The sequence below is a fragment of the Lepidochelys olivacea genome (assembly GCF_965140295.1).
Source record: "Lepidochelys olivacea isolate rLepOli2 genome assembly, chromosome: 3".
NCBI classification, from domain to species: Eukaryota; Metazoa; Chordata; order Testudines; family Cheloniidae; genus Lepidochelys; species Lepidochelys olivacea.
This window is the reverse complement of record NC_140413.1, coordinates 1,215,028-1,237,730: the sequence shown is the minus strand read 5'-3', so window position 1 is coordinate 1,237,730 and position 22,703 is coordinate 1,215,028. Positions and strand designations below refer to the sequence as shown.

The window sequence follows — 22,703 nt, the reverse complement described above, 5'->3', positions numbered from 1 at the left end:
CGTGGGGTCCCCGCCGCGCCCCGCCTCTCCCCGGGGCCCCCCCGCGGGGTCCCCGCCGCGCCCCGCCGCTCCCCGTGCCCCCCGCCTCTCCCCGGGGCCCCCCCGCGGGGTCCCCGCCGCCCCCCGCCTCTCCCCGGGGCCCCGCCGCGGGGTCCCCGCCGCCCCCCGCCTCTCCCCCGGGCCCCCCCGCGGGGTCCCCGCCGCCCCCCGCCTCTCCCCCGGGCCCCCCGCCTCTCCCCCGGGCCCCCCCGCGGGGTCCCCGCCTCTCCCCCGGGCCCCCCCGCGGGGTCCCCGCCGCCCCCCACCTCTCCACAGGACCCCCCCCGCGGGGTCCCAGCCGCCCCCCGCGCCCCCCCACGGGGTCCCCGCCGCCCCCCGCCTCTCCCCCGTGCCCCCCCGCGGGGTCCCCGCCGCCCCCCGCCTCTCCCCGGGCCCCCCCCCGCGGGATCCCCGCCTCTCCCCCGGGCCCCCCCCCGCGGGATCCCCGCCTCTCCCCCGGGCCCCCCCCCGCGGGGGTCCCCGCCGCCCCCCGCCGCCCCCCGCGCCCCCCCACGGGGTCCCCGCCGCCCCCCGCCTCTCCCCGGGGCCCCTCCGCGGGGTCCCCGCCGCCCCCCGCCTCTCCCCGGGGCCCCCCGCGGGGTCCCCGCCGCCCCCCGCCGCTCCCCGGGGCCCCCCGCGGGGTCCCCGCCGCCCCCCGCCGCTCCCCGGGGCCCCCCCGCGGGATCCCCGCCTCTCCCCCGTGCCCCCCCCGCGGGGTCCCCGCCGCCCCCCGCGCCCCCCCACGGGGTCCCCGCCGCCCCCCGTGCCCCCCGCGGGGGGCCCCGCCGCCCCCCGCCTCTCCCCGGGGCCCCTCCGCGGGGTCCCCGCCGCCCCCCGCCTCTCCCCGGGGCCCCTCCGCGGGGTCCCCGCCGCCCCCCGCCGCTCCCCGGGGCCCCCCGCGGGGTCCCCGCTGCCCCCCGCCGCTCCCCGGGGCCCCCCCGCGGGATCCCCGCCTCTCCCCCGTGCCCCCCCCGCGGGGTCCCCGCCGCCCCCCGCCTCTCCCCAGGGCCCCCCCGCGGGGTCCCCGCCGCCCCCCGCGCCCCCCCACGGGGTCCCCGCCGCCCCCCGTGCCCCCCGCGGGGTCCCCGCCGCTCCCCGGGGCCCCCCCGCGGGCTCCTGACCCCCCCAGGTCACTCACCGAGGAAGCTCCGAGCTGCCCGGCTCTGCCCCCTGCGTTCCCCCCACACGTGCTCGGGCCGCACAGCGCAACGGGCGGAGGCCTCCCGCTCCCCCGGCGCAGAGTGATGACGTAACGCACGGGCACTGACGCCCTTTCCCTCCTCCCGAGCCGCCATCTCTACTCCTGGCAGCGTCACCTACCCCGCCCCCGCCAGGCGCCTGCCCGCCCCCAGCCCCTCCCCCACGACCAGGGCCCTTCCAGCATCCGAAACCTGGGGCCCAAAGCATGGCCTGGGGTCAGAGCCTCGCTTGGGAGCTGCAGGGCATGGGGCATGGTTGCAGTGGGGCAGCACAGCCTGGGGGGGGAGGCCTAGGAGCTGGGGGGCAGCAGAGCAGTGGGGCGGGAACCAGGGGGGTGTGGGAGCTGGGGGGCAGCAGAGCTGGGGGGTGGTAGCCCGGGGACCCTGGGCCAGCAGAGCTGTGGGGCATGAGAGCCATGGGGCAGCAGAGCCGGGGAGCGGGAGCCATGGGGGCACTGGGGCAGCAGAACCGTGGGTCGTGGGAGTCATGGGGGCACTGGGGCAGAACCGTCGGTCGTGGGAGCCGGGGCGGGGGGGCAGCAGAGCCATGGGGCAGCAAAGCCATGGGAGCTGGGGGGCATGGGGGCGCGGGGGCAGCAGAACCGTGGGTCGTGGGAGCCAGGGGGCGGGAGCTGGGGGGGGCAGCAGAGCCATGGGGCGGGAACCCTGGGGGCCCTGGGGCAGCAGAGCCGTGGGGCGTGGGAGCCGGGGGGCAGCAGAGCGGTGGGGCAGGAGCCGGGGGGGGGGGGACCCTGGGGCAGCAGAGCTGTGGGGCTTGGGAGCCATGGGGCAGCAGAGCCACCAGGCCTGAGATTTTTCTGCCCTTTGCACTGAGCCGAGATTCTCCCCTAGTCCCGGGGGCGGGGGGCCCTGCTACATGCCCTGCTGGGGCTTTAAGGAAAACACCAAATATCACAAGGGCCGGCAGCACTGCCCAGCTGGCCGTCTCTGTCACCCTGGCATCTGAGCTCCTCCATGAACCCCTCCAGCGCCGGGCACAGGCTCCCGCTGAGCTCTGGTTCCCATCCTGGCTCCCCAGCCGGCCCCGCCGAGATGTCAGCCAGACAGATACACACCGAACGTGAGAACGGCCACGCTGGCTCAGACCCATGGCCCGGCTAGCCCACGATCCTGTCTGCCCACCGCGGCCGGCGCCAGGTGCTTCAGAGAAAGCGCCCAGAACGGGGCAATGCTCGAGCGATCCAGGCCTGTCACTGGTCCCAGGCTCGGGCGGTCAGCAGCTTAGGGACACTGGTATTCCAAGATGGAGTCCAGTACCAGGTGACCTGGTCACATGCCCCTGTAGGGCCACCGCAGCCATGACTCGGAGGCTGTTTGTAGCATCCTCAGAAAGGCTCCCAGGTGGGAGATTAGCATCTTCTAAGACCTGTTGTTCTCCCTAAGAGCCCTTCCCAGCCCGTGGTCTAGACTGATTGCATGCTGCCTAGTGGGTGCTCCCCAGGTGTAAACACATTTGTAATAGGATCCAAAAGCTGAACCCGGCAAACCGCTCCAAAGCCATAAGGGAGATCCTTGACGGGCCCTCACCCTGCTGCACGATCCCATCTGAGCGTCTCTACAGCTACGTCAAGGACGTGTTCGACCGCACAGCCCAGTGCCTCCGCCCCCTGCCCCGTGTCGACGAAGCAGGTGTCCTGGAAACTGACTATACGCCCAAGGAAGTGATGGCCAGACTCTCAAAAACAAAAAACACAGCTCCCGGAAAGACGGCATCCACTACAGCCTCCTGAAAAAGCGAGATCCCGGCTGCCTGGTCCTCGCCACGCTCTTCAACCAGTGCAAGCGATTCCGCCGGACTCCCAGCTCCTGGAAGAAGGCCATGACGGTACTGGTGTACAAGAAGGGTGAGCGGGATGACCCCAGCAACTGGAGGCCCATCTCCCTCTGCTCCACGATCTCCAAGCTCTATGCCAGCTGCCTGGCGTCGAGGATCACGGAGCGGTCAGTGAGCGGGGGAGCCATCAGCTCCACCCAGAAAGGCTTCATGTCCTGCGAGGGCTGCTATGAACACCACTTTGTCCTCCAAACCACCATCGAAACAGCCAGAAGAGTGCGGAGGCAGTGCACGGTAGCATGGCTCGACCTGGCTAACGCCTTTGGGTCCATGCCCCACCACCACATCTTTGCCACGCTCCACGAGTTTGGGATGCCAGAGAACTTCCCCCTTGTGATCGGAGAGGTGTACGAGGGATGCAGCATCACCATTCGCTCGGTCGAAGGGGAGACCGCCGAGGTCTCGATCCGGAGCGGAGTTAAGCAGGGCTGTCCCTTCAGCCCCATCATCTTTAACCTCACCATGGAGCCAATGGCTTCAACCTCCACGGTGAGAGGGTGAGCATCCTGGCTTATGCGGATGACCTGGTCCTGACCGCGGACGACCCAGAGAACCTCCAACCTCTAGATGCCACCAGTCGAGCTGCCGATTGGATGGGGCTCCGCTTCAATGCAAAGAAGTGCACCTCTCTCCACATAGACGGCAGCAAAAGGGACTCGGTGCAGACGACTGGGTTCCAGATCCAGGGAGAGCCCATCATCCCCCTGGCAGAGGGGCAGACGTACCAGCACCTCGGCACGCTGACGGGTTTCCGTGTCCGGCAGACACCCGAGGACACCATCCAGGAGAGCTTGCAGGATGCCGCCAAGATCGACACCTCCCTGCTAGCACCATGGCAGAAGATAAACGCCCTGAACACCTTCCTGATCCCCCACATCTCATTCGTCCTAAGGGGATCCGCCGTGGCGAAGGTACCCCTCAACAAGGCAGACAAGATCGTCTGGCAGCTGGTGAAGAAGTGGCTGTTCCTTCCCCAGAGAGCCAGCAACGAGCTGGTCTACGTCGCCCACAGGCATGGCGGTGCCAATGTCCCCCGCATGGGTGACCTGTGTGACATCGCGGTGATCACCCACGCCTTCCACCTGCTGACGTGTCGCAACGCCATGGTAAGGAACATCGCATCAAACGCCCTCCATGATGCAACAAAGAAGCGGATCGGCAGAGCCCCCTCCAACCAAGACACCACCAGCTTCCTGAGTGGCTCCCTGGATGGCAAATTCGGATGGGATGGGCGTGACATCGTTTCACCGTGGTCCCGCACTCGCCCAATGCCACGCGTTGCCTGGGGAAGCACGTTGGCTGGCGCAGGGTGTGGTGCGAGGAGCGCCAGGAGCTGGGAGTCCTGGTGCCGCAGATCAGGTCCGACGACAACACCATCGTCACCCCGAGCGCCAGGGGCATGCTGGAGGGGACCCTGAAGGCGGCCATCCACTCGCTGTACATGGAAGCCCTGAAGCGTAAACCGGACCAGGGTAAAGCCTTCGAACTGACCAGCAAGAGGGACGCCAGCAACCACTTCCTCGCCGGAGGCGGCTTCACCCATTTCACCAACTGGCGGTTCATCCACCACGCCCAGCTCAACTGCGTCCCGCTCAACAGAGCCGTCCGCCACGGGAACCGAGACGAGTGTTCCAGGAAGTGCGGCTACTCCAACGAGACCCTGCCCCACGTCCTGTGCAGCTGCAAGCCCCACTCCAGAGCCTGGCAGCTGCACCACAACGCCATCTAGAACCGCCTGGTGAAAGCCATCGCACCGCGCCTGGGGGAGGTCGCCATGAACTGCACCATCCCCAGGACTGACAGCCAGTTGCGACCTGACGTGGTCATCACCGACGAGGCCCAGAAAGAGATCATCCTCGTCGACATCACGGTCTCCTTCGAGAACAGGACCCTGGCCTTCCGCGAAGCCTGAGCTCGTAAGCTGGAAAAATACACCGCCCTGGCCACCACCCTGAGAGCAAAGGGCTACGAGGTGCAGATGGATGCCCTGATCGTTGGAGCCCTGGGCGCTTGGGACCCCTGCCACGAGCGTGGGCTGCGGACCTGTGGGATCGGTCGACGCTACGCACGGCTCATGCAACGCCTCATGGTCTCAGACACCATCCGATGGTCCAGGGACATCTACAAGGAACACATCACCGGCCACCGACAGTACCAGGAGGTGTGAGCCGGTACGGCATCGTGCATCCACTATGGGAAAGGGACTGAGAGGCTTTTTCCACTGGTCTGTATGAACTGGAACCATAAACTCACTGAACATTAAATCCCACCAAATGAGGGTAAATCCATCCTCATCCTCGTATCCGCTCATTATACTCCACACGTGAACATAGCCATTATATGGACAACATACCCCCATAGCTCAATGTCTGTACTTTGACCCGTTAACCTTTTACCCCCAATCGGGGAGATTGCAGATGATGTATTCCTTACGCCACCCGCTCCTAAACCGAATTTCGCACCCCTTAATAATCTGTACCTTATTCCCTGATAACCAGAAACTTCTATGCCTAAACTCTGTACCGTTTTCTTTCTACTTCAACATTATCTTAATAAAATTATTAAATCAGAACAGGAGGGCTTGTGGCACCTTAGAGACTAACCAGTTTATTGGAGCATGAGCTTTCGTGAGCTACAGCCCACTTCATCGGATGCTCACAAAAGCTGATGCTCCAATAAATGGGTTCGTCTCTGAGGTGCCCCAAGTCCTCCTGTTCTTTTTGCGGATACAGACTAACACGGCTGCTCCTCTGAAACCTGTCATTTGTGATAGATGCATAGACAATATTCCTAATTCAGATATCAAAAGGATACACGCCTACAAATAGGATAATCGTATTCAGTGACTCAGAACCTTTCCAGGTTTCAGAGCAGCAGCCGTGTTAGTCTGTATTCGCAAAAAGAACAGGAGGACTTGTGGCACCTTAGAGACGAACCCATTTATTTGAGCATTTATTTGAGAACCTTTCCAGTGACATCTCCCATGCCCTGGCTTGCCTAGAAGTGCCGTAACGTATCACCCTAAGATCACTCGGAGGAGTACGGTCTGCAATGCCACACCCTTGGCCTGCCTAAGCAGTAGGGCACCGGCTCCAGGTTACAGAGGGGAGCTGTGACCCAGAGACACTGAGTGACTCACCTGGGGGCGGCAGGGGAGCTGCTCCTTAACTGCCAGGCTGATCTTCCTCCCTGTGTTTTGCCCCCCAGGGCCACACGTCAGCCCAGCACCTCCTTCTGCCCGCTCTGCGGCTGCTCTGATAATGTGTGTTGGGCCCTGGGGCCTGGATAGCATCCAGGACCCATGAGTGTGCTGCCAAGGAATGCAGGGCAGCAATCTCCCTGCCCTGCACGATGTCCCTCCCCTTCTGCCCCCTCCTGCTGACCCGGGGCCGGGGTCACACACAGCAAGGGCAGCACTGGTGGCCAGTCTGGCTGGGAGCTGCAGGGTCGAGCCCCTTGGGCCACACGCTGGCTCGAGTGCGGAGGCGCTGGTGGTCAAGGAAAGGATGCTGTGTCCCGTGTCCTCCTCCCCAGTGAGCTGGGGGCCCCCCCAGCCACTCCAGGGTGTATCCCCCACCCCCACCCCCAGGCAGGGCGTTAGTTCAGAGTCCTTAGCGCAGCAATTTGCCCCCCACAGCCAAGGACGGGCAGGCTGGGATGACGTGAGATCTCCCGTTACATCAGAGAGCAAAGTCCATTTCCCTCCTGCTCTTTCTAAGCAGGACTTGTGGCACCTTAGAGACTAACCAGTTTATTTGAGCATGAGCTTTCGTGAGCTACAGCTCACTTCATCGGATGCATACTGTGGAAAATACAGTGGGGAGATTTATATACACAGAGAACATGAAACAATGGGTGTTACCTACACACTGTAACGAGAGTGATCACTTAAGGTGAGCATAAGCTTTCGTGAGCTACAGCTCACTGCATCCGATGAAGTGAGCTGTAGCTCACGAAAGCTTATGCTCAAATAAATTGGTTAGTCTCGAAGGTGCCACAAGTCCTCCTTTTCTTTTTGCAAATACAGACTAACACGGCTGCTACTCTGAAACCTTTCTAAGCAGTGAGTTCCTGGGAGGGACAAGGGGCTGGGCAGGCCTGGCTCGGACTCAGAGAGGAGTTTAACACCCAATGTCAGCATTACATTTTAACCAGAATGGCAGCTCTCTGCAGCCCAGGCAAACAGGGCCACAGCCTGCAGGCAGGTCCAAAGGGCAGGGAGGGAATGCTGCATTCGTTAACCTGCCATCCGAGCTGCAGGAGGGAAAACAAGGGGCAGTGACTCAGGGACAGGAAATAACAGAGGCAAAGAGCATATGACCAGTGAATGTGTGCACAAGCATCTAGGAACAAGTGAGCGTGCCTGGGAGCGAGCGCGTGCACGAGTGTGTGTGTGCAAGCGTGTGGGTGTGAGCACGCTTGGTGGAATCCTGGGGGGTGGAAGGGGTGCAGCACCACACGGGAGCAGGAGTCGGAACAGAGGTGACTTAGTGGGAGGGCAGCTCTCCTGTGCCAGGGGTTACATAGAGGGAGGGCAGTGCTCCTGCTCTGGGTTGGGGAGGGTCACCTGTTCTGAAGTGGGCAGGGGTCACACAGGGGTAGGCAGTGCTCCTGCTCTGGGGGGGGGGTCACACATGGGGAGGGCCGTGCACCTGTTCTGAGGTGGAGTGGGTATGATGAAGTTGGAATATTTTTGTAATATTTGTATGAAGCCTATGTATGCCTCAGTTTCCCCTCTAAGCATCATTGTTACCTAGTGGGGGGGAAGATCTGTTTGCTCTCTGGGCAGGCTAATACACAAGTGATGGCAGAGGTGGGATGCTGAATGCACAAGAAGTACTTTGCAGGAAGTGGTGTGCGGCTGTAAAACAAGGCTAGTTAAAGGAAACAGCAAGAAAACCATCTCCCTGAGAGGGAGGTCGCAAGCCTGTGCAGGGAGAGACATTACGTGTGGGGCAGCTCAGCAAGGGGCAGCTGGTCACACAGCTGGAGGACGGTCGGTGCGAGAACCAAGCAGGGCTCCAAGAGGCTCGGAGAGTGACAGAAGCAGCAGCAGGGCAGGGGCAGAGAGAGCAGCCAGGGCCTCAAGACCCAGTTCCCCATGCAGCTCCAATCCCCACTTCTTCAGCTCTGTTGACGGGGGCCAGGTCCCTGGTGGAAATGACCCTGCTCCGTTCGGTCACAAAGTGGGGAGAGATGTGACCCAGGAGGAATTTTTTGTCATGTTTGTATGAAGCGTGTGTGTGCCTAAGCCCCACATCCACGGAGCACTGGGAGGCCATGGACAAGGCCGGTCACCAGGGCTTTGATACCTAGCAACCAAGATGGCCCAGAGGGACAGCGACTTCCCCACCTCTCCTTAGGAAACCCAGAGATACCAAAGTCCCGGTGATTGGATCTGCCATTGTCTTCTCAGATCCTCCACTGAGATGGGACCTAAGGCCCCAGACAGCTGGACACCATTCACAGCAGTGTCTCTGAGCCTCTGCTGAAAGCAGACTCCTCCCTCCAAGTGACAATGGAGCACACTGGGGAAACTGAGGCATGCATAGCCTTCATAGAAATGTTATAAACTTTGTCACATCTTTTCCTGCTTCCAGACTGAACTGAGCAGGGTCCTTGTACCAGTGACTGGGATTTAAAGCACTGGGAATTGGAGCTCCAGCCACAGAGACTAGCAGACTGAGAGAGGGAATGAGTTGGCCAGAAGCAGTGCAAGCATGACCTGGAGCTGGAGAAGCCGAGGGGCAAATGCCCCCACAAGGGGTAAATGGGGAAAGACCCCAGGATGCTAATTCCACAGGGAACCAAATTGTTGCCCCAGTTTAAGGTATTGTGTTTGCCCAGCTTGTGAACAAAATACTGGGGAGGTGAGGGTGAGGGGGGTGGCTAAGAGTTGGCTGCTGAGGGCTTATTGGGGGCCCACAAACTGGGACAAACAGGGGTTAGAGGGACAGGGCTCTGTGCTAACCAGGACGGACTCTGCTGTAACTTTCTTTTCTCTGGGCTACCCAAGGGCTGCCTGTGCCATGTGCCAGGCCACGGATACACCCGCCTGTCTGCCCGCGCTGGCTGGGTGTCCCTGCAGACGCTGGTGAGGGGGCGGGGGACGCTGCTTCCCCAGATTGTACAAGTCTTGCCCAGGGTCTGTCCCAGACTTGCTGCCCAGAGCTCCCGGGGGGCTGCAGGCCCAGGGGCCCAGTGTCAGGAGGCAGTGAGGCCGCGTGAGGTTATTGACATAATCTGTACCTGTAGCGATCACTGTTGCGAGCACTGTTCTATATTTGCAGCACATGTTGTACAGAGGTTGTCGTGTAAGGGGTCTATGGAGAGGTGATGGTTGGCTGGTTAGGACTGTGCTGTCTGGATGTGGGTATCATTTTGTAGTGGAAGTTACGAATATTGGCTCTGTCCTGTCTGTGGTTCAAACTTGTGCTCTGCTTCCGGCGGACACCCCAGACACGTTGGCCTCAGCTCTGCCCAGCCGGCTGGACGGCCCAGTAAGGACCATCAGGGACACAACTGACCCTCTGAGAGAAGGCAGACGCGCCTGGGGACTCAGCAAAGTGTGCCGGGACTTGCCCCTGTGACTCCAAACTCCATTTTGCTGTAATTTTCCACAGTAAGAACAAAGAGGGGTTCTTACACCTGGAGGAGACTATAAAAGGCTGATGCCTCGTCTCCATCCAGTCTTTAATCCTGCTTCATACTCTGGAAGGACTGGGCTACACTGAAGCTTTGAACCAAGGACCGAAGGACCCCTCCCAGCTGGGGATGTTCTCCAGAGACTTGATCTGAACCTGCCGTTTATTCCATCACTGCTGCAAGCCTCAGCCAAGCACTTTGCAATGACTGTATGTCAGTGATTCCATTTCACCAATTCTAGCTCTCGTCTCTATCTTTTCCCTTTTATGAATAAACCTTTAGATTTTATATTCTAAAGGATTGGCAACAGTGTGATTTGTGGGTAAGATCTGACTTGTATATTGACCTGGGTCTGGGGCTTGGTCCTTTGGGATCGAGGGAACCTTTTTTCTTTTACAGGGGTATTGGTTTCCATCACCATCTGTCCCCACAACGAGGGGCACTGGTGGGGATACTGGGAAACTGGAGTGTCTGAGGGAATTGCTTGTGTGACTTGTGGTTAGCCAGTGGGGTGAGACCGAAGTCCTCTCTGTCTGGCTGGTTGGGTTTGCCTTGGGGTGCACAGAAACCCCAGCCTTGGGCTGTGACTGCCCTGCTCTAAGCAATTTGTCCTGAATCGGCACTCTCCGTTGGGTCCCGCCAGAACCAGCATCGTTACATCACTCACTGGGGGAAGAGTGAGACCCCGGGGGGGTCTGAGTCACTGAAGGCCCCTCCCAGAGACTGTTCCAAGGCTGGGCCATAGCCCCCAACCCTGTGAATCATGATGGGGGGGTCACACATGGAGAGGGCAGCGCTCCTGCTCTGGGGTGGGGGGTTCACACTCGGGAAGGTAGTGCTCTGGCATGGGGGTCACAGAGGGAGGGGGCACTCAGGGGGTCACAGGAGTAGGGTGGTGCTCTGGGGTGGGGGGGTCACATGGGGAGGGAGGGGCTCTGGGGGGGTCACAGGAAAGCAGGGCTCTGGGCAGGGGGTCACACTGGGAGGAGGGACTCTGGGTGGTCATGCTGGGGGGAGCGGAGTTCTGCAGTGGGGGGTCACATGGGGAGGGAGGGGCTTGGGGTCACTCTTGGGAGAGCAGGGTTCTGGGCATGGGGGTGTGACATTTCCCAGGGGACAGTCTGCACTGTGACCAGCTGTGTCCCCTCGGTTCTCCAGCCTGGGGTGCCTTTTACACCGCTTTGCGGGGGAACAGCCACCCCTGGCCGGCTACCACCCAGCCTCCAGCACGTGTCTTGCTCCCAGGGACACAGCACCGAGTGCTACCAGCATGGCAGAAGAACCGCAGCAGACTCTCCAGCCCCAGGCTTTCCCCCGGAAACGTGCGTCTTGTACTGCCCAGCACCTTGCCGGACAAGGCCGGCTCAAGTCCGTCCTGTCATCAATGGAAACGATAGGCCCCAGCTCCGTTGTCCCAGGCGGAGCCTCCCGTGCACTGTCACCCAAACGCACTGGCTAGACACAAGTTCAGCGGCCACAGGAGGAACAGACAGATTTGAAGTAACTGCAGCTAATGAGGTATGGAAGTCCGGATTGGTTACAGAGGAAATAAAAAGCTAAAACACGAGTTAATGCCGAACTGAACAACTCCGTAAACTCACAAGCAAAAGGTTTTTCTCCCCAGAAGCTGAGAGCAGTCTGTACGGGCTGAAAAGCCTGCAGCCAGGACTCCCCCGCCCGCCATCTGTGAGAGTCCTCGATGTCACGAGCAGAGATGAAGGAGGAGCGTGAGCTCAGGCGTTTTCTGCCCCTCTTTATAATTCAACGTCTCGTGTTGGAAACATCCTTGCTGAGTCCTGGGGACAAACGCCTCTTGTGGCTGTGAGGTTTGAACCCTCCTTGTGATGAAATGTAACTGTCTTGCTCACACCTTCCCCCGCCAGAGAATGGCCCTTGAAGCAGCTGATGGTCCATTAACATCTGGCTGAGGTGCCAGTGTGTCTTTGTCTCTGAAGACTAGTTTGGGCCTGCCTTTCTAACTCTGGAGTACCTTACAGCAGTGGTATACAGGAGAATCTTGTACCCGTTACATACAATGTGGATACACACATTTTACCGGGACAATATTGTTCAGCAGATTATGAGTTTCCAAATGAGACCTCGCAAGGCAATTTTGTACTAAATTTACAATAGTCTTGTAAAAGTGGTGACGATCATGGTATAAACTGTCACACGGGGAAGGAGGGGTTTGGGGGGGTCACTCTTAAGGGGAACGGGGCTCTGGGCAGGGAGGTCACATGGGGAGGGCAAGCCTGGGGGGTTCACAGGGTTACAGGGAGGGGCTCTGAGTGGGGGGTCACTGGGGGGCAGGGGGTTCACAAGGGGGTAACAAGAGGAGGGCAGGGCTGAGGGTACAGGGAGGGGCTCTGAGTGGGGGTCACAGGGGGGCAGAGGGGTCACAAGGGGAGGGCAGGACTTGGGGGTAGAGGGGGGGCTCTGAGTGGAGGTCACGGGGGGGCAGAGGGGTCACAAGGGGGGCAGGGCTGGGGGGTACAGAGAGGGGTCTGAGTGGGGAGTGGGGTCACAAGGGGATGGCAGGGCCCCAGGGGGTACAGGGAGGGGCTCTGAGTGGGGGTCACATGGGGAGGGCAGGGCTGGGGTACAGGGAGGGGTCTGAGTTGGGGTCACTGGGGGGCAGGGCTTGGGGTACAGGGGGGACTCTGAGTGGGGGTCACATGGGGAGGGCAGGACTGGGGGTACAGGGAGGGGTCTGAGTGGGGGTCACTAGAGGGCAGGGCTGGGGGTACAGGGAGGGATCTGAGTGGGGGTCACTGGGGGGCAGGGCGGGGGGTACAGGGAGGGGCTCTGAGTGGGGGTCACTGGGGGGCAGGGCTGGGGGTACAGGGAGGGGTCTGAGTGGGGGTCACTGGGGGGGCAGGGCGGGGGGTACAGGGAGGGGCTCTGAGTGGGGGTCACTGGGGGGGCAGGGCGGGAGGTACAGGGAGGGCTCTGAGTGGGGGTCACTGGGGGGCAGGGCGGGGGGTACAGGGAGGGCTCTGAGTGGGGGTCACTGGGGGGCAGGGCTGGGGTACAGGGAGGGCTCTGAGTGGGGGTCAGTGGGGGGCAGGGCGGGGGGTACAGGGAGGGCTCTGAGTGGGGGTCAGTGGGGGGCAGGGCGGGGGGTACAGGGAGGGGCTCTGAGTGGGGGTCACTGGGGGGCAGGGCGGGGGGTACAGGGAGGGCTCTGAGTGGGGGTCACTGGGGGGCAGGGCGGGGGGTACAGGGAGGGCTCTGAGTGGGGGTCACTGGGGGGCAGGGCGGGGGGTACAGGGAGGGCTCTGAGTGGGGGTCACTGGGGGGCAGGGCTGGGGTACAGGGAGGGCTCTGAGTGGGGGTCACTGGGGGGCAGGGCGGGGGGTACAGGGAGGGCTCTGAGTGGGGGTCACTGGGGGGCAGGGCTGGGGTACAGGGAGGGCTCTGAGTGGGGGTCACTGGGGGGCAGGGAGGGGTCTGAGTGGGGGTCACTGGGGGGCAGGGCGGGGGGTACAGGGAGGGCTCTGAGTGGGGGTCACTGGGGGGCAGGGCGGGGGGTACAGGGAGGGCTCTGAGTGGGGGTCACTGGGGGGCAGGGCTGGGGTACAGGGAGGGCTCTGAGTGGGGGTCACTGGGGGGCAGGGCGGGGGGTACAGGGAGGGCTCTGAGTGGGGGTCACTGGGGGGCAGGGCGGGGGGTACAGGGAGGGGCTCTGAGTGGGGGTCACTGGGGGGCAGGGCGGGGGGTACAGGGAGGGCTCTGAGTGGGGGTCACTGGGGGGCAGGGCTGGGGTACAGGGAGGGCTCTGAGTGGGGGTCACTGGGGGGCAGGGCGGGGGGTACAGGGAGGGGCTCTGAGTGGGGGTCACTGGGGGGCAGGGCGGGGGGTACAGGGAGGGGCTCTGAGTGGGGGTCACTGGGGGGCAGGGCGGGGGGTACAGGGAGGGCTCTGAGTGGGGGTCACTGGGGGGCAGGGCTGGGGTACAGGGAGGGCTCTGAGTGGGGGTCACTGGGGGGCAGGGAGGGGTCTGAGTGGGGGTCACTGGGGGGCAGGGCGGGGGATACAGGGAGGGCTCTGAGTGGGGGTCACTGGGGGGCAGGGCTGGGGTACAGGGAGGGCTCTGAGTGGGGGTCACTGGGGGGCAGGGCGGGGGGTACAGGGAGGGCTCTGAGTGGGGGTCACTGGGGGGCAGGGCGGGGGGTACAGGGAGGGCTCTGAGTGGGGGTCACTGGGGGGCAGGGCGGGGGGTACAGGGAGGGGTCTGAGTGGGGGTCACTGGGGGGCAGGGCTGGGGTACAGGGAGGGCTCTGAGTGGGGGTCACTGGGGGGCAGGGCGGGGGGTACAGGGAGGGGTCTGAGTGGGGGTCACTGGGGGGCAGGGCTGGGGTACAGGGAGGGCTCTGAGTGGGGGTCACTGGGGGGCAGGGCGGGGGGTACAGGGAGGGGTCTGAGTGGGGGTCACTGGGGGGCAGGGCGGGGGGTACAGGGAGGGGTCTGAGTGGGGGTCACTGGGGGGCAGGGCTGGGGTACAGGGAGGGGCTCTGAGTGGGGGTCACTGGGGGGCAGGGCTGGGGTACAGGGAGGGCTCTGAGTGGGGAGGGGGGTCACAAGGGGGGCAGAGCTAGGCTCACTGGGCTCGGGTCACACTTGGGGGGGTCGGGGGGGCCCCATCTTCTGGCTCGCGGGGCTGCGGCAGGGTCACGTGGCGAGACCCCGCCCCTAGGCGGAGCCTGCCGCGGGGAGGTGCGGGCGGGGCCTGGGGGCGGGGCTCAGGGTCTGGGGGCGGGGCCGGCTCCTTCGGCGCCGGGCGGGAGGTGCCACGTGACGCGCCGGCTGCGATCATGTGACGCCAGAGGGGCAGCGCGCGTCACATGACCCGCGTCCGCGTCACGTGTCGCTTCCGAACGGGAAATGGGGTGTCCGGGGGCGAGCGGGCCTGGGCCCCGCGCCTGGGTCCTGCGGCTGCTGCTCGGGCTGGCGGCCTGGCGGGGCGGCGCGGGAGGGCGGAGCCCGGTGAGGGCGGGGGCCCGGCCCGGTCCGGTCCGGGGACCCGGGTGTCTGGCCGGACCCTGCCGGGGGTGGGGGCTTGGCCCGGTCCGGGGACCCGGGTGTCTGGCCGGACCCTGCCGGGGGTGGGGGCTTGGCCCGGTCCGGGGACCCCGGTGTCTGGCCGGACCCTGCCGGGGGTGGGGGCTTGGCCCGGTCCGGGGACCCGGGTGTCTGGCCGGACCCTGCCGGGGGTGGGGGCTTGGCCCGGTCCGGGGACCCGGGTGTCTGGCCGGACCCTGCCGGGGGTGGGGGCTTGGCCCGGTCCGGGGACCCGGGTGTCTGGCCGGACCCTGCCGGGGGTGGGGGCTTGGCCCGGTCCGGTCCGGGGACCCCGGTGTCTGGCCGGACCCTGCCGGGGGTGGGGGCTTGGCCCGGTCCGGTCCGGGGACCCGGGTGTCTGGCCGGACCCTGCCGGGGGTGGGGGCTTGGCCCGGTCCGGTCCGGGGACCCGGGTGTCTGGCCGGACCCTGCCAGGGGTGGGGGCTTGGCCCGGTCCGGTCCGGGGACCCGGGTGTCTGGCCGGACCCTGCCGGGGGTGGGGGCTTGGCCCGGTCCGGTCCGGGGACCCGGGTGTCTGGCCGGACCCTGCCCGGTCGGCGCGGTCCGGTCCGGGGATGCCGGGGGCACCGCGCTCTGGCCGGACGCTGCGTGGCGCCGCGCTGAGCTCAGGCAGTTGCGGGCTGGGATCAGCCCTGGAGTGGGGCCAGGCACCGCGGTGGTGGCTGGAGAGTTTGGGGGGCTGCTCGGCCCCTGACTCCCCCTGCCCTCCCCCCCCCAGGTGTGCGGCTGCTGCCCGGGCCCGGCGCGGAACGGCTCCAGCGTGGCCAGTTACTGCAGGGCGCACCCGGCCTTGGAGCTGCGGGGACGCTGCTGCGTCGGCCCGGAGCCGGGTGCCATCGTGGGGTGAGTGAGCGAACGAGCGGGGCGCCCCTGTGCCTGGCAGGGCAGTGGGCCCTGGGCACGCGCGGCCCCCAGGCGAGTGAGACCAGGGTGAGCAGCCAGCAATGGGGCAGCCGGGACGTCTACCCCCAGAGGTCATGTTCTGGGCGTTGGCAGCGCCCGGGCCCCAGTGGGTCTCTGCTGCCAGGCTGAGGGGGCGGCTGGTTGTGAGATATGTAGGAGAGGCGCAGACTTGGGCAGGGGGGTGCCTCACCCCTACATCTGCTGAGTTCCTGGGGGGGCAGGGAGCAGCCCCCATAGGCGACACCACCTGGGTTTCTGCATCCCAGAAGAACCAAGTGCAGGTCGGGAGAGCCCAGAATCTGCTGTTGCCAGTAGGAGCTCCCTGCCTCCGAGTGTGAAAGGCAGCAAAGCCCTTCACGGAGCCAGCCCTGCCCAGCTCAGACCCTCCGGCCTTGTGCCTGCCTTGGACAGGGGAAATGTTGGGGTGGGGAGAGGGAGGCCTTGGGTTGCATGGAGAAGGAAGGGGTGGGGCGGGGTGTATGGAGTCATGTGCAGGGCAGGTGGGAGGAGGAAGGGATGGGGGAGGGGATAGCATTTGTGGGGGTGCATTGGGGCTCCCAGTGCCTCTGACAGTTCTGCTTTCCCCAGGCTGGATCTGGGCAACTGCTCCCTGACGCTCCTCTGTGCTGGGTTCCCGGATGCCAGTGCTGCTGTTGTCATGTGAGTCCAACCACCGCGCTGGGGCTGTAGGGAGGCCTGGGAATTCAAGCTCTAGAGCAAGGGGTGGGGAGGGAGCTCCTTGCCGGGGAGAGGCTGGGTGCAAACCCCAGACCCTCTGTGCTCCTCTGGCTCGGGACCTGCTGCATCACCATCCCCCACAGACTGCTGGAGAAGGGCGAGGGGGGACTAGACCGTCCCCTCTCAGCACGAGCCTGAGCTTGTTCTGCACTCACTGGGGGGATGGTCCCTGCCCCATCTCCCTGCTGGAGAGCAGTGAAGCGCCCAGCCCCTCCTCGGTGCTCCCCCAGCCAGGCCCCCCTCTGCTGGGGGAATAGCTTTGTGCCTGACTCCTGCTCTGGCCTCCCATCCCTCCTGCCCAGCTGGCTGCTCTGAATGCTGGTCTCTGTGCTCCTGGGTGTGGGAGCTGTGCCCTCTGGGGGTGTGTTATGCTCCCTTCCCCCTTTGTTAACTATGGCAGGTCCCTGCAGTGCAACACCCCCCTTCCCCCCAGGAGTGAAGGCACAGGAATGCTGGGGGATCCTCCCCAGGAGTTGGGGGGTGGCCTGGTGCGCCTGCTCGCCCAGCCCTTGTTACAGCCTCACCCTGGACCTAGAGGGTCCCATTGTGCTGGGCACTAGTCTCGCTGGGATGGATGGCCCCAGTCTGATAGGACTGGGTGGGGTGGGAGGGGAGACAAGACAAGACAGACCCAGGCAGGGCAGAGACTCTCCTGAGGTCTCACAACAGGGCGGGGGCAGAGCGGGAATAGCAGCCAGAGTCCCAGCCCAGAGCCCTGTCTAGGGTGGGGAGGGGACCCCAGCCCCAGGGAAAGCGCTCTTTCCAGGCTGGGGGAAGGCCTGAGTGCGCATGTTCTCCCAGGGTGCTGGGCAGGCCCTGGGTGCAGCGGGGGGAGCGGAGGCTTAATGCTGAGGGATCCATCTGTTTGCAGTGACCTGACAGAGAACCCCCTGGAGAACATCCCCAACGCCTCCTTCCAGGGCTTCACCAGGCTGCAGAGCATGTGAGTGCCGTGCTGGGTGGGGCCTGCAGCCCTGTGGCCTGGGGGCAAGGAGGGCACCAGTGCTGTCCTGCTGGGAGGAAAAGGGGGGCATGGATAGGGGCTCAGCAGGGAGACTTGGGGAAAGGGGCTCAGAGCAGCCCTGCTCCTGTGAGCACGTGGCTGGGTGCTCTGCCCCCCACCTCTGACTGTCTCTTGTCCAGATCCTTGCCGCTTGCCCTGGAGTGCCCTGGAGGGAGTATGGCCTGGGACCGCATCACCACCCACAGGGACAGTCGAACCTGCCAGGGGCAGAGGAACCCCTGCAACAGCTCGGGGGAGCTTGGTACAGTGCAGGGGAGAGAGGGGCTCAGTATTGGGGGGCCCAGGAAGGAGTGGGGAGGGCCACAGGATGGGTTGGGGGGCTTGGAAAGGTGCTGGGGTGAGGGCCCCCATGACTGCTCCCCTGAGGCCCCAGGCTGGAAGACCCATGGCAGCTGAACTGGGAGGCACCAGGGGCAGGATCCCGGGCAGGTGTCCAGGGCAGGGCTCCCTCACCACCACCTGCAATGGAACATGCAACAGAAATACAGACCCACCCCCCGCTCCTGCTGCCAGCCTTTGTCCAGTGCTGCCTCCATGCGTGCCTCCCTGCCCCGGGCTCCCCCGCCCGGCCTGGGCCCAGCACCACCCACCCTGCACGCGCCTCCCTGCCCCGGGCTCCCCCGCCCGGCCTGGGCCCAGCACCACCCACCCTGCACGCGCCTCCCTGCCCCGGGCTCCCCCGCCCGGCCTGGGCCCAGCACCACCCACCCTGCACGCGCCTCCCTGCCCCGGGCTCCCCCGCCCGGCCTGGGCCCAGCACCACCCACCCTGCACGCGCCTCCCTGCCCCGGGCTCCCCCGCCCGGCCTGGGCCCAGCACCACCCACCCTGCACGCGCCTCCCTGCCCCGGGCTCCCCCGCCCGGCCTGGGCCCAGCACCACCCACCCTGCACACGCCTCCCTGCACGCGCCTCCCTGCCCCGGGCTCCCCCGCCCGGCCTGGGCCCAGCACCACCCACCCTGCACACGCCTCCCTGCACGCGCCTCCCTGCCCCGGGCTCCCCCGCCCGGCCTGGGCCCAGCACCACCCACCCTGCACGCGCCTCCCTGCCCCGGGCTCCCCCGCCCGGCCTGGGCCCAGCACCACCCACCCTGCACGCGCCTCCCTGCCCCGGGCTCCCCCGCCCGGCCTGGGCCCAGCACCACCCACCCTGCACGCGCCTCCCTGCCCCGGGCTCCCCCGCCCGGCCTGGGCCCAGCACCACCCACCCTGCACGCGCCTCCCTGCCCCGGGCTCCCCCGCCCGGCCTGGGCCCAGCACCACCCACCCTGCACGCGCCTCCCTGCCCCGGGCTCCCCCGCCCGGCCTGGGCCCAGCACCACCCACCCTGCACGCGCCTCCCTGCCCCGGGCTCCCCCGCCCGGCCTGGGCCCAGCACCACCCACCCTGCACGCGCCTCCCTGCATGCGCCTCCCTGCCCCGGGCTCCCCCGCCCGGCCTGGGCCCAGCACCACCCACCCTGCACGCGCCTCCCTGCCCCGGGCTCCTCCCGCCCGGCCTGGGCCCAGCACCACCCACCCTGCACGCGCCTCCCTGCCCCGGGCTCCTCCCGCCCGGCCTGGGCCCAGCACCACCCACCCTGCACGCGCCTCCCTGCCCCGGGCTCCTCCCGCCCGGCCTGGGCCCAGCACCACCCACCCTGCACGCGCCTCCCTGCCCCGGGCTCCTCCCGCCCGGCCTGGGCCCAGCACCACCCACCCTGCACGCGCCTCCCTGCCCCGGGCTCCTCCCGCCCGGCCTGGGCCCAGCACCACCCACCCTGCACGCGCCTCCCTGCCCCGGGCTCCTCCCGCCCGGCCTGGGCCCAGCACCACCCACCCTGCACGCGCCTCCCTGCCCCGGGCTCCTCCCGCCCGGCCTGGGCCCAGCACCACCCACCCTGCACGCGCCTCCCTGCCCCGGGCTCCTCCCGCCCGGCCTGGGCCCAGCACCACCCACCCTGCACGCGCCTCCCTGCCCCGGGCTCCTCCCGCCCGGCCTGGGCCCAGCACCACCCACCCTGCACGCGCCTCCCTGCCCCGGGCTCCTCCCGCCCGGCCTGGGCCCAGCACCACCCACCCTGCACGCGCCTCCCTGCCCCGGGCTCCTCCCGCCCGGCCTGGGCCCAGCACCACCCACCCTGCACGCGCCTCCCTGCCCCGGGCTCCTCCCGCCCGGCCTGGGCCCAGCACCACCCACCCTGCACGCGCCTCCCTGCCCCGGGCTCCTCCCGCCCGGCCTGGGCCCAGCACCACCCACCCTGCACGCGCCTCCCTGCCCCGGGCTCCTCCCGCCCGGCCTGGGCCCAGCACCACCCACCCTGCACGCGCCTCCCTGCCCCGGGCTCCTCCCGCCCGGCCTGGGCCCAGCACCACCCACCCTGCACGCGCCTCCCTGCCCCGGGCTCCTCCCGCCCGGCCTGGGCTCAGCACCACCCACCCTGCACGCGCCTCCCTGCCCCGGGCTCCTCCCGCCCGGCCTGGGCCCAGCACCACCCACCCTGCACGCGCCTCCCTGCCCCGGGCTCCTCCCGCCCGGCCTGGGCCCAGCACCACCCACCCTGCACGCGCCTCCCTGCCCCGGGCTCCTCCCGCCCGGCCTGGGCCCAGCACCACCCACCCTGCACGCGCCTCCCTGCCCCGGGCTCCTCCCGCCCGGCCTGGGCCCAGCACCACCCACCCTGCACGCGCCTCCCTGCCCCGGGCTCCTCCCGCCCGGCCTGGGCCCAGCACCACCCACCCTGCACGCGCCTCCCTGCCCCGGGCTCCTCCCGCCCGGCCTGGGCCCAGCACCACCCACCCTGCACGCGCCTCCCTGCCCCGGGCTCCTCCCTCCCGGCCTGGGCCCAGCACCACCCACCCTGCACGCGCCTCCCTGCCCCGGGCTCCTCCCGCCCGGCCTGGGCCCAGCACCACCCACCCTGCACGCGCCTCCCTGCCCTGGGCTCCTCCCGCCCGGCCTGGGCCCAGCACCACCCACCCTGCACGCGCCTCCCTGCCCCGGGCTCCCCCGCCCGGCCTGGGCCCAGCACCACCCACCCTGCACGCGCCTCCCTGCCCCGGGCTCCCCCGCCCGGCCTGGGCCCAGCACCACCCACCCTGCACGCGCCTCCCTGCCCCGGGCTCCCCCGCCCGGCCTGGGCCCAGCACCACCCACCCTGCACGCGCCTCCCTGCCCCGGGCTCCCCCGCCATACCCCATAATGAAACATGCAACAGAAATACAGCCCCCCACCGCCCAGCCTGGGCCCAGCACCGCCCCTGCCCTCGGCAGCCTGGCTCTGCCCTCCCCCACCAGGCTGGGCCTGTTCTCCCACCCCCAGTGCCCTGAACCTCGCCGCAAGGGCACCCCTCGCCGCCGAGCCCCAGGGGCTGGGCTTTCCCCACACTGTCAGCGCGTAGCTCCCTGCTGCAGCATGGGGGTCTCGGCCCAGCCCCGGTTCCAACCTCGTCTCTTGTCTGGTTCTGCTCAGCCTGGCTGTGCCCGGAGAACTCCCTGTGTAGCCCCGACGGCCCTGGGCTCGTCCAGTGCCTGTGCGCCGGGAGCTATCATGGCTACAAGTGTCTGCGCGAGGTGAGGGGCCGGGGGGCTTGGCCGTGTGTCGGGCGGGTGCCCATCTCCGCTTGTGGGGAGACGTGTGGAGGGTGCAGCACTGGGATCCCCGGGGCTGGGGCCATCCAGACTCTCTCCCCGTAGCATCTGGCGCTCTCCGGCAGGGGGGCTCAGGGCGTAGCGTTGGCTGAAGGAGCGCCAGCCTCATCGGGGGGAGGTGGCCAGGAGGCCGCAGGACTCCAGCTGGCTGCGTGCCAGGATCCTGAGCCAACGCAAGAGCTGCTGCAGCTCAAGCCAGGGCTGGAATCTCCTCTGGGCTGGCCCCAGGGCCGGAGACGTGCGCTGGGCGGGGGGAGCAGACACCCAGACTTCCCTTCCCCGCCCCCCGGTCATTCTCACCCGCCGGCTTCGCTTTGCAGGGCACCTTTCCCATGCTGCTCTTCTATGGGATCCTGGGAGCTGTGACGACCACCCTGTCCCTGCTGGCCTGGGGCACCCAGCGCCGAAAAGCCAAGGCCTCCTGAACCCCTCCTGGAGGACGGGGGAAGGGCGGAGACTGGGCTGGGGGGCTTGTGCTGGGGCTTCTCCCCAGCCACTGAGCTCGCTGTGTTGGCTCCCTCGCTTCGCCTGCCGATGGACTCTGGGGGGCAGCGCCCTGGAACGGTCTGCGCTGGCTGCCTGCACCCCCTCGTTCTGTGCCAGTGGAGGAGACCCAGCCCCAGCCTGCACTGGGCATCCCACCTTGCCCCTCCCCAGACCACCCCTAGGGTCCCCCAATCTCACTGCCCTGCCCCCTCAAGGTGAGTCTCCTGCAGGGTGCTCTGCACAGCTCACACCCACTTGGAGCCTGCGGCTGGGGAGCAGCCCGCTCCCCGAGCACAGATCTTCTCTGAGCAGGACGTGGGCGCTGGCCTGCAAGGTCCCCTGTGGAGTGGAGGCTTCTGGGTCTGACACCCTCCGCCCCAAGTTTTGGACCCACAGGGCTGGGCTATGCCCCAGCCTGGGAACAGTCTCTGGGAGGAGCCCTTCAGTGGGCCAGAGCCCCCGGGGTCTCACTCTTCCCCCAGGGTGAGCCACACAGCCTCACCTCCTTCTAAGACTGGGTCCCTGGGACTGCAGCCCCCCACCCCACCCCAGGAGCTCCAGGCAGCGAGTCTGGGACAGACTCTGGGGAGACGTGTATCATCTGGGGGAGCAGCACCCCCAGTGTCTGCAGGGACACCCAGCCAGCGCGGGCAGACAGGCGGGTGTATCTGTGGCCTGGCACATGGCACAGGCAGCCCTGGGGTAGCCAGGGAAATGAGGATTAAAGGCTGACCAAGCTGCAGTGCACCCCATTTTCAGGCTCTGTCTCTGCCTCCCTTCCTTGAGCAGCTCCCCTGGGAGAGAGTTCCCATGCCTGCCAGAGCCCAGCCCGCCCCAGGCCTTTGTTCTCAGCTGGGGTTTCCCCTCCGCTGCTCTACTGAGAGCAGGGAAACCCCCCGGTCAGTGGAGCTGCTCTGGCTTCTCGGGCCCTTTCCTGCTGGGGGACAGTTTCAGCCAGTCCCTTAGCGCCTCTGTTCTCCGGCCAGGTTGGCACGAGGCAGAATCAGGGATGTGAAGTCCCCCCGCCCCGGCACTACTGTTATGGTGCCCTAATGCACGGTGTGGCCGGCGCTTGCTGGAGGGGAGAATTCTGCCAAGGCCGG

The 22,703-nt window shown here is 66.6% G+C and overlaps 2 protein-coding genes across 4 annotated transcripts in view; one reads left to right on the top strand and one right to left on the bottom strand.

Moving 5' to 3' along the window:
* The window catches only part of SLC5A6 (solute carrier family 5 member 6), a 34,954-nt gene extending 28,550 nt beyond the window's left edge, over nt 1-6,404 (bottom strand). Inside the window, exon 1 of one of the 3 annotated variants that reach the window (XM_084623860.1) lies at nt 6,233-6,404. The gene's annotated coding sequence lies outside the window, so the exon portion shown is untranslated. Of the gene's footprint in view, nt 1-1,177; nt 1,276-6,232 lie in introns of those variants that run through there. The other 2 variants (XM_084623859.1, XM_084623858.1) reach the window with 2 other exon arrangements.
* An 8,166-nt stretch (nt 6,405-14,570) lies between these two features.
* On the top strand, nt 14,571-22,352 carry ATRAID (all-trans retinoic acid induced differentiation factor). The gene is made up of 7 exons (XM_084624093.1): nt 14,571-14,724; nt 15,539-15,663; nt 16,312-16,383; nt 17,333-17,404; nt 17,605-17,726; nt 20,936-21,036; nt 21,435-22,352. Exons 1-7 carry the CDS (start codon nt 14,623-14,625, stop codon nt 21,537-21,539), a joined length of 699 nt encoding a protein of 232 aa, XP_084480219.1. The 5' UTR covers nt 14,571-14,622; the 3' UTR covers nt 21,540-22,352.
* The last annotated feature ends 351 nt before the right edge of the window (nt 22,353-22,703 follow it).

Bases quoted from the DNA above. Each gene is read 5' to 3' on its own strand.
- ATRAID (XM_084624093.1), top strand. From the start codon at position 14,623: ATGGGGTGTCCGGGGGCGAGCGGGCCTGGGCCCCGCGCCTGGGTCCTG. The intron at 14,725-15,538 runs GTGAGGGCGGGG...TCCCCCCCCCAG, and splicing joins GCGCGGGAGGGCGGAGCCCG to GTGTGCGGCTGCTGCCCGGG. The intron at 17,405-17,604 runs GTGAGTGCCGTG...TCTCTTGTCCAG, and splicing joins TTCACCAGGCTGCAGAGCAT to ATCCTTGCCGCTTGCCCTGG.